Here is a 13,535-nt window from a genome sequence, read left to right as displayed (position 1 = left end):
TGGAGTATAAGGTAGGAAAGTATAAAACTTTCCATGGCTTTCTTTCCATTTTGACAGAATTAAAAAAACATCATATTTAATGGTCATATGCTGGAGTTCTGAGACGCAAAGATTCGCATGTTCTAGAACAATGGAGTGCATGTACTGCAAGTAATCAAGAAAGCTAATAGAATGTAATGTTTTTTACTGTGAGGGAAGTATTGTTTCACTTTTACAGGCCATTGATGACACAACATATGGAGTACTGTCAACGCTTTGGAAACAATTCAGAGGTTTATTACAGTAGTACATGGAATAAAGAGATTGCCTCATCAGGAAAGGTTAAACAGACGGGGCCTGCATTCTCTAGAGTTTAAAAGAATCAGAGAGGGGACTTAACTGAAATATAAAGTCCCGAGGGGGCTTGACTAGATGGACATGGAAAGGATGTTTCCTCTTGTGACAGAATCCAGAACTAGGAGCCAATTTAAGAAATAAGGGGTCAAGCATTTGAGACAGAGATGAGTAAAACAATTTTCTCCAAGCGGGTCGAGCTTTTGGAATACCCTTCCTCAAAAAAGGTATTGGATGAAGATTCTTTAAATATTTTTAGGGCAGAGATAGATAAATTTGATTATTATGGTGATGAAATAATATCAGGAGTATACAGGAATCAAACCAATGTCACAATGTACCAAATTATATGATTACAATCAGATCAGGCAGGATTGTATTAAAATGAGGAGCAGTCCTGAAGGGCCGAATGGTCTACTCTCAGTTCATTCTTCATGTGAGTTTTTTTTAAACTTGCAAAGAGTTTACTTTTTTCCTATTTTATCTTTATTTTTGTCTAATAAGCTTCTGTTTTATTGTTAAAACCGATCCACAGCACTGTCTGCTTGCATTTCACTGTGATACTATCTCATTTTAAAAATTCTATCAGGCTACATTTCACTGTGGAATCTGACTTGCCCAGTGATAATATCAGTTAGGATCATAAAATAATAAGCACAATGAGTCCCTGTCCATCTAATAGTGAAGAATGTTAGACCAAGAACAGATTGAAAACTTACCTATTGATTTGGGTGAGACCCAATAAACAACCTGAAAGCATCATGATGTATGAAGTTGGCAAATTAACTGGCTATAAACTGGTTTTCTGCAAAGCAAAGACTTAACGACAAGATTGCTTTTCCATATCTGCCTAAGATATGGCAAAATACCATTCTTCCTCATGGAGTGTTTCTATGTGAAGCACCTTTGCTGAATATGTGTATAGAAGCTACGTGAGTGTTCCTGAACAACGGGCAAAAGTGCCTTGACCTTGATTCAAAAGGAAAATAAAATGTTATCTGAAAAGGAAGAATCTGCAGGGTTACAAGGAGAAGGCTGGAGAATGGTATTAAGTGAATTGTTCATTTGGACAGCCATCATGGCTATGTTGGGCCGAATAGCCCCCTTCAGATCTGTAACAAATCGAAGATTGCATAGTTTTAGCTTATAGAACAACCTTTAGTATGGAAGATGAAAGAACAGTTTAGAATTCAACTTTGAGATAAAATCAAAGATTGAAGGAGGACGTAACTATATGACATGTACTTACATCTGACAGAACCTCTGCATCGACATTGAACTGCTTTCCCGATAACGTTGCCTGAAAATCTTCTAAACTACAGTCAATACTGTCCAAATAATCCATAAGTTCTATCCTGCAAGATCAAAGTTTAACAAGCATAAATCTTCTATTGACTGAACATCAAGCTTTCAAGCAAGAATTCAATGATTTGATGTGAACTGTGACTAAAATGACTCAACAGTAAATCATTTGGATAATGCATACATGTATGTAATCATTAGCATGCTGATCCATCAATAAGCTCAAATTCACAAACTTCAGCATTTTACATCAAGTAAAATACATAAAATTTAATCTGCAGGTTTTAAAAAAATTGATATCAATCTTAAAAATAACATACTTTTAAACCACAGCAAACCCCAGCAAACTTTGTTTTAAATGGTACCGTATAAACCAGCATTCTCGCTAAACCAGCAGAAGTATATATCTCAAATACCTTAAGTTTACTGTATTTTCATGACCACTTGTGATGTTAGAGTGGTCAGTTAAGGGTGCCAGTGAGAAGGCTCTCTGCTGGTAAGTTTTACTGAAGGCAAAATTGCAATATTATTTTCAGTGATTTATGCTGTAAATTATAACAGTGATGTGTATACCTCTTGCATTACATTTCTGTTACTAAGTGTGTGTTTTTATGTTGATTATGTAAGCCTCTTAATCAACCGAAATATGTGATCAACTGGCACACTCCTGGTGCCATAACTGCCAGTTAATAAAACTATTGCTGCACATCCAGAGTCTTAGATAGTGGCTCACACTGGTAGGATGCTGCCCAGAAAGTACAAACATGAATTTACATACCAATATAGGTCACTTCAAAACACTGTACAATGAATAAATGTGTGTAGATGAACAGGAAAATACACTTTGCACGAAGCAAGATCTACATCTACATGACTACACAATTTAATTTCAATTATACTGGCTAAAAGGAAAAAAGGCAAGATAGTGGGGAGCTCATAATATATCAAAATATACCATCACAACATTCCTCACATTTACTCACTTGCCAAGAAGGTTTATGTTCTGTGAAATAACTGCATTCTCATTCAAAATGGAGTCCATCATAGAAATAGGATCTTCAGAACTGATTGATGATTCAGCGTTTGTTGTTTCAACATTGTCATTCATCATAGTGTTCATAACATTATCAGTACTGCACACATCCATTATCTCTGATGTGGGAAGTTGTTCCTGACTTTTAGTAGTCTCTTCGCACAAAGAATTGTCCTGTTGTACGACTTTGGGCAGTTCACTAAAAGGACAAAAAAAAAATGACTTTACAAATGAAATAGGAAAGACTTCTTAATTTTGTTATTTTTCACAGACTGTGAGAAGCTACACACTGAAATTAGAACAATGACCACAACATATCAAACTCAAACTTCAAACATTAGCTAATCTGAATAACACATCACTCAACTTAGAAGTGATTCTGTGGGTCTCCCATGAAGTTTTTGTTGTTCACACTTTCTGCAAGTATTATGATCTAGTGCCTCCAATTGTTATTTGGTAATGCCCTGTTGATGTTAGAACCAGACAACTTAGATCCTCAGCAGGAACTTGGCTCAATTCATAAATGAGAGTTTTGTTTTTAAAAACTGGTGATCTTTTACTAAAACAAAAGCATGCAATAGTTCAGACTTTATTTTAGTAATAAATCAAGTTTTAATGTACAGAAATGTAGATAAACAAGGAAAAAATCTGAAAGAACTGTGGATGCTGTAAATCATGAACAAAAACAGAAGTTGCTGGAAAAGCTCAGCAGGTCTGGCAACATTTGTGAAGAATCACAGTTAACGTTACAGGTTCGGTCACCCTTCCTCAGAACTGATGGTAGCTAGGAAAACATTGGGTTATATGCAGAAGTTAGGGAGTGGGTAAGGAGTAAGCGATAGGTGGGATGGAACCCAAAGAGAGAAGAGCAGTCGGATAGACAAAGGAGTTGATGATAATCTGCCTGGGAGGGTGAATAGCTGTTAATAAGACCATAAGACATAGGAGTGGAAGTAAGGCCATTCGGCCCATCAAGTCCACTCCGGCATTTAAATCATGGCTGATGGGCATTTCAACTCCACTTCCCTGTACTCTCCCCGTAGCCCTTGATTCCTTGTGAGGGACTGTTAATCTGCCATACACACTACCTAAATAAAAACCGAAATAACTGTGGATGTTGTAAATCAGGAACTCAGTTCTGAGGAAGGGTCACCAACCCGGAACTTTAACTCATTTTTTTTTCTTCACAGATGTTTGCCAGACCTGGTGAGCTTTTCCAGCTATTTCTGTTTTTATTACACACTACCTGTTAGTCACTGTGATAAAAAGGCCTGGTGGTAGGGTAGGGGGTTAGGATAGAGGGGTTAGGCCCAAAAATTATTGAACTCCTATGTCCAAGCCCCTACCTCACACACCAGGCCTTGTTATCACAGTCTGCCATTATGCACTACCTATTGTTCGTCACTAACTGTTGCCTTTAATGACTATTCACCGTCCTAGCCAGATTGTTATAACTCCTTTGTCAACCCAACTGCTCTTCTCTCCTTTGGACTCTATCCCCACCTATTGTTTACTCCTTACCCCATTCACCTCTCTATCTTTTGCATACAAATCAACATTTTCCTATCTACAATAATAAAATGCGAGGCTGGATGAACACAGCAGGCCCAGCAGCATCTCAGGAGCACAAAAGCTGACGTTTCGGGCCTAGACCCTTCATCAGAGAGGTGGATGGGGTGAGGGTTCTGGAATAAATAGGGAGCGAGGGGGAGGAGGACCGAAGATGAAGAGAAAAGAAGATAGGTGGAGAGAAGAGTATAGATGGGGAGGTAGGGAGGGTTAGGTTAGTCCAGGGAAGACGGATAGGTCAAGGAGGTAGGATGAGGTTAGTAGGTAGGAAATGGAGGTGCAGCTTGGGGTGGGAGGAAGGGATGGGTGAGAGGAAGAACAGGTTAGGGAGGCGGAGACAGGTTGGACTGGTTTTGGGATGCAGTGGGTGGAGGGGAAGAGCTGGGCTGGTTTTGGGATGCGGTGGGGGAAGGGGAGATTTTGAAGCTGGTGAAGTCCACATTGATACCATTGGGCTGCAGGGTTCCCAAGCGGAATATGAGTTGCTGTTCCTGCAACCTTTGGGTGGCATCATTGTGGCACTGCAGGAGGCCCATGATGGACATGTCAACTAAAGAATGGGAGGGGGAGTGGAAATGGTTTGTGACTGGGAGGTGCAGTTGTTTATTGCGAACCGAGCGTAGGTGTTCTGCAAAGCGGTCCCCAAGCCTCCGCTTGGTTACCCCAATGTAGAGGCAGCCACACCGGGTACAGTGGATGCAGTATACTACATTGGCAGATGTGCAGGTGAACCTCTGCTTAATGTGGAAAGTCATCTTGGGGCCTGGGATAGGGGTGAGGGAGGAGGTGTGGGGGCAAGTGTAGCATTTCCTGTGGTTGCAGGGGAAGGTGCCGGGTGTGTGGGGTTGGAGGGCAGTGTGGAGCGAACAAGGGAGTCACGGAGAGAGTGGTCTCTCCGGAAAGCAGACTGGGGTGGGGATGGAAAAATGTCTTGGGTGGTGGGGTCGGATTGTAGATGGCAGAAGTGTCGGAGGATGATGCGTTGTATCCGGAGGTTGGTCGGGTGGTGTGTGAGAACGAGGGGGAATCCTCTTTGGGCGGTTGTGGCGGGGGCGGGGTGTGAGGGATGTGTTGCGGGAAATGCGGGAGACGCGGTCAAAGGTGTTCTCGACCACTGTGGGGGGAAAGTTGCAGTCCTTGAAGAACTTGGACATCTGGGATGTGCAGGAGTGGAATGCCTCATCGTGGGAGCAGATGCGGCGGAGGCGGAGAAATTGGGAATAGGGGATGGAATTTTTGCAGGAGGGTGGGTGGGAGGAGGTGTATTCTAGGTAGCTGTGGGAGTCGGTGGGCTTGAAATGGACATCAGTTACAAGCTGGTTGCCTGAGATGGAGACTGAGAGGTCATCCCAGATGTCCGAGTTCTTCAATGACCGCAACTTTCCCCCCCACAGTGGTCGAGAGCGCCCTTGACCGCGTGTCCCACATTTCCCGCAACACATCCCTCACACCCCACCCTCGCCACAACTGCCCAAAGAGGATCCCCCTTGTTCTCTCACACCACCCCACCAACCTCCGGATACAACGCATCATCCTACGACACTTCCGCCATCTACAATCCGACATCACCAACCAAGACATTTCTCCATCCCCACCCCTGTCTGCTTTCCGGAGAGACCACTCTCTCCGTGACTCCCTTGTTCGCTCCACACTGCCCTCCAACCCCACCACACCCAGCACCTTCCCCTGCAACCGCAGGAAATGCTACACTTGCCCCCACGCCTCCTCCCTCACCCCTATCCCAGGCCCAAAGATGACATTCCACATTAAGCAGAGGTCCACCTGCACATCTGCCAACGTGGTATACTGCATCCACTGTACACGGTCTGGCTTCCTCTCCATTGGGGAAACCAAGCGGAGGCTCGGGGGCCGCTTTGCAGAACACCTCCGCTCGGTTCGCAACAAACAACTGCACTTCCCAGTCACAAACCATTTCCACTCCTCCTCCCATTCTTTAGATGACATGTCCATCATGGGCCTCCTGCAGTGCCACAATGATGCCACCCGAAGGTTGCAGGAACAGCAACTCATATTCCGCTTGGGAAACCTGCAGCCCAATGGTATCAATGTGGACTTCACCAGCTTCAAAATCTCCCCTTCCCCCACCGCATCCCAAAACCAGCCCAGTTCGTCCCCTCCCCCCAATGCACCACACAACCAGCCCAGCTCTTCCCCTCCACCCACTGCATCCCAAAACCAGTCCAACCTGTCTCCGCCTCCCTAACCTGTTCTTCCTGTCACCCATCCCTTCCTCCCACCCCAAGCCGCACCTCCATCTCCTACCTACTAACCTCATCCCACCTCCTTGACCTGTCCGTCTTCCCTGGACTGACCTATCCCCTCCCTACCTCCCCACCTATTTTCTTTTCTCTCCATCTTCGGTCTGCCTCCCCCTCTCTCCCTATTTATTCCAGAACCCTCACCCCATCCCCCTCTCTGATGAAGGGTCTAGGCCCGAAACGTCAGCTTTTGTGCTCCTGAGATGCTGCTGGGCCTGCTGTGTTCATCCAGCCTCAAATTTCATTATCTTGGATTCTCCAGCATCTGCAGTTCCCATTATCATTTTTCCTATCTACTATCAGTTCTGAAGTAGGGTCACTGGACCCAAAATATTAACTCTTATTTCTCTTCACAGATACTGCCAGACTTTCTGAACTTTTCCAGAAACTTCTGTTAAAAAAAACACACCTTATAATAAAGAGCCAAAGACTTTTAAACACATACCAGAAATAACACAAGCACTTGTATATTGAAAAGAAACAGCAGCTTTGTATCAGAATCAGTAAATGCTGGTACAGCTTCTGAACTTTACTACAATTCTAAGAACAAGTACCTCTAGCAAGCCTGGTCTAGTTCATTTCCAAGGACGCACACGTTCAAATTTCTTAAATACTCTGTGGAGCTTGAAGTGATTAAAATTTTAACTGCTCTGCTAGAATCACAAATAGTTCATGGAATCAGAAACCCTACAATATAGCAGACCATTCAGTCCAACAAGTCTATTACCCTTTCAAAAAAAAATCTCACCAGGCCCACTTCCCCACCCTATGCCTGCAGTCCTGCATTTTCCATGGCTAATTCCACCTAGCCTGCATGTCCCTGGACACTATGGGCAATTTAGCATGGCCGATCCACCTAACCTGTACATCTATAGACTGCAAGGAAACCAGAGCACTTGGAATAAATGCACACAGATGTGCCAACTCCACACAGTCCTCTAAGCATAGAACTGACCCCAGTCACTGGTGCTGAGGCAGCAGTGCTAACCACTGAGCCACCCCACCATGTTCTTGCTTAATTTTGATTAGTTTTCACCAGACTTCGCATCTAGAGCTACACAATCTCTTCAGCAACTTTGATTCCTTTATGTCCACCTCAGCAGACAGATGTAGCCTCAGATAAATAACACATCTGGAGAAGGACACTTTCAATCCAGTATTCCTGCAGTATCACAGAATTATCAGCCTACAGGCGATCTTGGAGTGGATACAGAATCCATGATCTTCAAAAGGGACTGTCTGAAGGCATGAAGTCTCAGCTTTAATATCAATAAAGTGCCACCTAGCAAGAGTTTGGTTATTTCAGTAAGCATGTAAATTTAAAGGCAAATTCTTGTTAAAAATAAAACTAGATTATAAAGCCGCAGAGATAATGGGAACTGCAGATGCTGGAGAATCCGAGATAACAAAGCGTGAAGCTGGATGAACACAGCAGGCCAGGCAGCATCAATAACCGCCCAAAGAGAATCCCCCTAGTCCTCACAAACCACCCCACCAACCTCCAGATACAACGCATCATCGTCCGACACTTCCGCCATCGACAGTCCGACCGCACCACCCAAGACATTTTTCCATCCCCACCTTTGTCTGCCTTCCAGACAGACCACTCTCTCTGGGACTCCCTTGTCCGCTCCACACACCCCTCCAACCCCACCACACCCAGCACCTTCCCCTACAATCACAGGAAGTGCTATACTTGCCCCCACACCTCCTCCCTCACCCCCATCCCAGGCCCCAAGATGACTTTCCATATCAAAAAGATGTTCACCTGCACATCTGCCAATGTGGTATACTGCATTCACTGTACCCGTTATGGCTTCCTCTACATTGGGGAAACCAAGCGGAGGCTTAGGGGCCGCTTTGCAGAACACCTACGCTCAGTTCGCAATAAACAACTGCACCTCCCAGTTGCAAACCATTTTAACTCCCCCTCCCATTCCTTAGACGACATGTCCATCCAGGGCCTCCTGCAGTGCCATAATGATGCCACCCGAAGGTTGCAGGAACAGCAACTCATATTCCGCTTGGGAACCCTGCAGCCCAATGGTATCAATGTGGACTTCACAAGATTCAAAATCTCCCCCTCCCCCACTGCATCCCAAAACCAGCCCAGCTCATCCCCTCCCCCTACCTCATCCCAAAACCAGTCCAGCTCGTCCCCGCCACCTTAACCTGTTCTTCCTCTCACTTATCCCCTCCTCCCACCTCAAGCCGCACCTCCATTTCCTACCTATTAACCTCATCCCACCTTCTTGACCTATCCCCTCCCCACCTATCTTCTCCTCTATTCATCTTCGGTGCGCCTCCCCCTCTCTCCCTATTCATTTCAGAACTCTCTCCCGATCCCTCTCTCTGATGAAGGGTCTAGGCCCGAAACATCAGCTTTTGTGCTCCAGAGATGCTGCTTGGCCTGCTATGTTCATCGAGCTTCATACTTTGTTATCTCAAAGCTGCATTCTATTTTTAAGATTTGCTCTGAATTCATTAAGTCTGTTGTATAGAAGCTCAAAATGAAAGTTATCTTCAATACAGCTAGGAAGTAAACAGTATAAAGATAGTTGGTCAAAAATTAGAACACCTCAACGTACTATTTTAAAAAATGGTACACCAAAAAAATGAGCAACACTTCCTTTCTGAAGGCAATATTCATGAATAAGGTTGCAGTACCAAGACACTTGCAATTTACATTTTTATATACTTGTAACTGAGTGCTATAATTTAGTAAATGAAGCACACAAAAAAGATCAGACCAATAGTAGGAACTGAATGCATACTCGTCAACAGCAAATGTAGATTCTTCATTTTTTTCTTTTTGTGTGTCAGTGATGTCACAAATGACAATATCTTCTACCGTTCTGACGCACTGCTTCACACCATTAGGGCCATGTACAGGTACCTACCAGATAAATGGATACTTATTAAATTTTTTTCAAGATCACTTCATTTTTAAAATAAAAGAACACAAAAGTACGAAAAGGTTTTTAATTACATGAGTTGTATCGTCTGGCTCTTTTACTAGGTGATGAAAATATTTTGGCTTAGAAGGTCCAGTAGTATTAATCATTATTGGCCTAGGAACAAAGAAAAATAAGCATTGATACAACTGAAAATGAATCAAGACAGCACATACAACTGAACTACAGTTGAATCTCTGTCAAAATGAGCTAACTGGGTTAAATGATCCTTGCGTCCTGATTAGTTTATTAATATCTCCAACTGCAAAGAAAAAGGTTGCGGTGGTCTACATTTACCCAGTGAATATTTTATCGACTATTAACAGAGGATGATGTTGTTCAACTATTTTGTCAACATAAATATATTTGAGGCACCTAAGTGGTAACTTGGAATTATCCTACTCCTAGATACTGCATAACAGAGTTATCAATAGTTAATTTAATAAGAAATCTAACATTTCACATAACAATAACATCTTAGTACATAACAGCTTAACAGTATTCAAATAACTGATTAGAAGCTACAGAGTTTGCTTGCAAACCTCATTATTGGATAGTACAAAAAAGATTGGGGAATACGTAACAATATCCACGCAAACATTCAAAAATATAAGCTCTTAGCATAATGTTTTGGGTTCAACAGGACAGACTATCAACAATGCAAAAATTCAAAAACCATGAACAATGTCACAATGTACTAAATAATGTACCGAGCACTTCGGTACATGTGAAACAAAAATAAATCCATCAACATTCACCAACGCAGATATCTGACTGATAAAGCAAATTCTTAATGCACCAGAAGAATTAAAAGGTCCTATTCCAAGAAAAGGATAGTTTCCAATCTAAGCAGCTTCACTTTCAGCTAAAATTATACTTACAGTTGAATAAATACTTATATAGAAACTTGAAATGAGTAAAAGATTGAGCAATGTCAAGAGACTAACAATATTAAACTTTTTAAAGAATGCATACCTTTTCCGCTTCAAGGTAACAATTTGGTTATTCTGGACCAAGCTAACAATAAATTTAATAATCTGAAAAATATGAAACATAGCCATTTATAACCAAAAATCCAAGATAAGGAATGAAACTAATTTAATGTGCCTCAACAGAAAGTCATACAATAGATCCAATCAAGCAATAAGAGCAATACTGAAAACAAGACATACAAATTAATTACCAAAATCAATTGTGCATTCTCAGTACTTGTCATATTCAAAAGGCATGGAGAGGTTATAATTTGTTTTTAAAAGCTATACTTTCTTGTTTTAATATTTTAACATCACTCGGCAGGACTAAAACGTGGCTGCTGTCAATCAAATTATGTCAGTTGACAATTTCCATAAAGTTCTGATCAGTAGTAACCAGGACTGGGTTTATATTCTCCTGGAATGTTACATCATTACACACCATATAGTCCAAACAGAAAGAGACCAGCAGACAATACCAGTCACCAGTTAGTGCTGCGTGAATGAGGAGGGGCTTATTTAAAATCTTTATGCCTGAAGTGGTGTTAAAGAAACCAATTTTGCTTGTCAACAATGGGCAAGAGCAGGAGCATAGCAACTATCCATAAACAAAAGTGATCCAGGATACATATTAAATGATTGAAGTTTCTGGAACTTTAATTTTAAGTTCTGACCTGCCTTGCTTAGGCTAGGAAAAGCTATTGTCAACTGTTAACACTATTGTTTGCAAGACTCTCAACAAAGCAGCAGACTCATCTAAGCTTGTATTTAGTCTCAAATTCCCAGAAACCTGGTTTCCAGATTAAAACCTACATTTGCCTGAAATGTTGGCCAACTGCACTGCTGCACCTCCAGCCACTACAAGAAAGGATTCAGCAAGATCAGTCCATGTAAAGGTACTTTTCCCAGTCACAAGACTACCTGCATGCAGTCAAATCACATGATCTATAATGTTCATTACTTTTGAAGTTTTAATAACTATTTCTTTCTTTCCTTCTTTCTTTCTGTATGTTTGTATGTTCGTGTGCACATATTTTTATATACTTCTTTTAAAGCACCCAAAGTTGTTTAACAGCAGCACAACTAGATGAAAACTGACACCAAATCAAAGGCAAATGTGACTAAAGTTGAATCAAGTTTTTTTTAAAAACAGAGGGTCTTAGAGAATCACATTGCTGAGGGTCAGAAAGGCAAAAAATATTATCATTAATGGCTGGTCATGCAGGTGGGGCATTTGCAGAGGGGAGTTTGGAGGATTATAAAGTTGGAGGAGATTATTTATGTCAAGTTTGCGCAACACACATGGTAAATCAAACACATGGTGTAGACAGGAATGCTTTGGATCAGCTCGAATTTATGCAAGCTAAAAGGTCAGTCAAGACAGCATTGGAACAGAAGATTCAGGAAGTGTAAAAGCTGAAGCAGGGATGGAATCTGGATGAAGGGATTGGGGGCATTCTGGCAAAGTTTGCCAATGATACAAAGGTAGGTGGACAGGCAGGTAGTACTGAGGAGGTGGGGAAGCTGCAGGAAGATTTAGACAGTTGAGGAGAGTGGTCCAGGAAATGGCTGATGAAATTCAATGTGAGTAAATGTGAGGTTTTGCACTTTGGAAAAAAGAATACAGGCATGGACTATTTTCTAAGTGGTGAGAAAATTCGCAAAGCAGAAGTACAAAGGGATCACGGAGTGTTGGTCCAGGACTCTCTAAAGGTTAACTTGCAGGTAGAGTCCATAATTAAGAAAGCGAATGTAATGTTGTCGTTTATCTCAAGAGGGTTGAAAGATAAAAGCAGCGATGTGCTTCCGAGGCTTTATAAAGCTCCAGTTAGGCCCCATTTAGAATACTGTGTCCAATTTTGGGCCCCACACCTCAGGAAGGACATACTAGCCCTGGAGCGTGTCCAGCAGAGATTCACACGGATGATCCTTGGAATGGTAGGTTTGACATATGATGAACGGCTAAGGATCCTGGGATTGTACTCATTAGAGTTTAGAAGGTTGAGGGGAGATCTAATAGAAACTTACAAGATAATGTATGGTTTAGAAGGGGTGGATGTTAGGAAGTTGTTTCCGTTAGGCGGGGAGACTAGGACCCGTGGGCACAGCCTTAAAATTAGGGGGAGTAAATTTAAAACTGAAATGAGACGACATTTCTTCAGCCAGAGAGTGGTGGGCTTGTGGAATTCATTGCCATGGAGTGCAGTGGAGGCTGGGATGTTGGATGCCTTCAAGGCAGAGATCGACAAATTCTTGATCTCAAAAGGAATCAAGGGCGATGGGGAGAGTGCAGGGAAGTGGAGTTGAAATGCCCATCAGCCATGATTTAAATGGCAGAGTGGTCCTGATGGGCCGAATGGCCTTACTTACACTCCTATGTCATATGGAATTGGTGGTGGTAAGGTGTAGGACCAGGCGGAACTTACGATGGGAGACTAAGAGTTGAATTTTCAGTTCAGGATCAAGAATGGCACTGAGTTTCAACCCATTGAGGTATATACTGAGATAACAATCCAGCAATCAGCGCTTAGGGAACCAAAGTTTAAACAGACGCTATTGCAGCCCATTCAGGAAATAATATCAGAAAAACAGAATTAGAGATCACAAGAGTGGTAGTAAGATAGACCTCAATAGAGGCAATAAACACAAATGGTGACATAATATTATGAGTAAACCCTATTTCAGTTTCTAACACAATAGCAAGATTATTTTTTGGTTAAGAGCTCAACCTTCAACAAGCCTTTAAGATCACACCATACCACAGCAATTTTCATGTATTTATTGCCCATACCTAATTGCCGAAAGGGCGGTTAAGAGTGAACCACTTCCTGTGGGTCTGAAGTCACATGTAGGCATGGTGAGGATGACAATTTCCTTCCCTGAAGGACATTAATGAGCCAAATTGTATTTTTCGCCAAAAATTGACAATGGATCCATGGTCGTCATTAGATTCTTAATTCCAGACTTCTGCTGAATTCAAATTCCACCATCTGCGATGACAGGATTTGAACCTGGGTCCCAGCAAGCAATTACCAATCTGCTTTCAGAATCTTTGACTTTTTAAATCATACTGAAGGCACCATGCAAGTAAGTT

At 42.2% G+C, this 13,535-nt stretch overlaps 1 protein-coding gene across 2 annotated transcripts in view; it reads right to left on the bottom strand.

Annotated features, from left to right (window-relative positions):
- hsf2 (heat shock transcription factor 2) overlaps nucleotides 1-13,535 on the bottom strand; it is a 29,968-nt gene that overhangs the window by 7,435 nt on the left and 8,998 nt on the right. The window contains exons 6-10 of one of the 2 annotated variants that reach the window (XM_048530653.2): nucleotides 10,446-10,507; nucleotides 9,506-9,587; nucleotides 9,291-9,412; nucleotides 2,619-2,867; nucleotides 1,583-1,688 (exon numbers count right to left, since the gene is read on the bottom strand). In XM_048530653.2, coding sequence (XP_048386610.1) covers nucleotides 1,583-1,688; nucleotides 2,619-2,867; nucleotides 9,291-9,412; nucleotides 9,506-9,587; nucleotides 10,446-10,507 — 621 coding nt within the window. Of the gene's footprint in view, nucleotides 1-1,582; nucleotides 1,689-2,618; nucleotides 2,868-3,086; nucleotides 3,133-9,266; nucleotides 9,413-9,505; nucleotides 9,588-10,445; nucleotides 10,508-13,535 lie in introns of those variants that run through there. The other variant, XM_048530654.2, reaches the window with a different exon arrangement.

The sequence above is a fragment of the Stegostoma tigrinum genome, chromosome 4, assembly GCF_030684315.1.
Source record: "Stegostoma tigrinum isolate sSteTig4 chromosome 4, sSteTig4.hap1, whole genome shotgun sequence".
Classification (NCBI taxonomy): Eukaryota; Metazoa; Chordata; class Chondrichthyes; order Orectolobiformes; family Stegostomatidae; genus Stegostoma; species Stegostoma tigrinum.
Note: the sequence above shows the minus strand (reverse complement) of the source record. Positions and strands in the feature narration are given on the sequence as shown.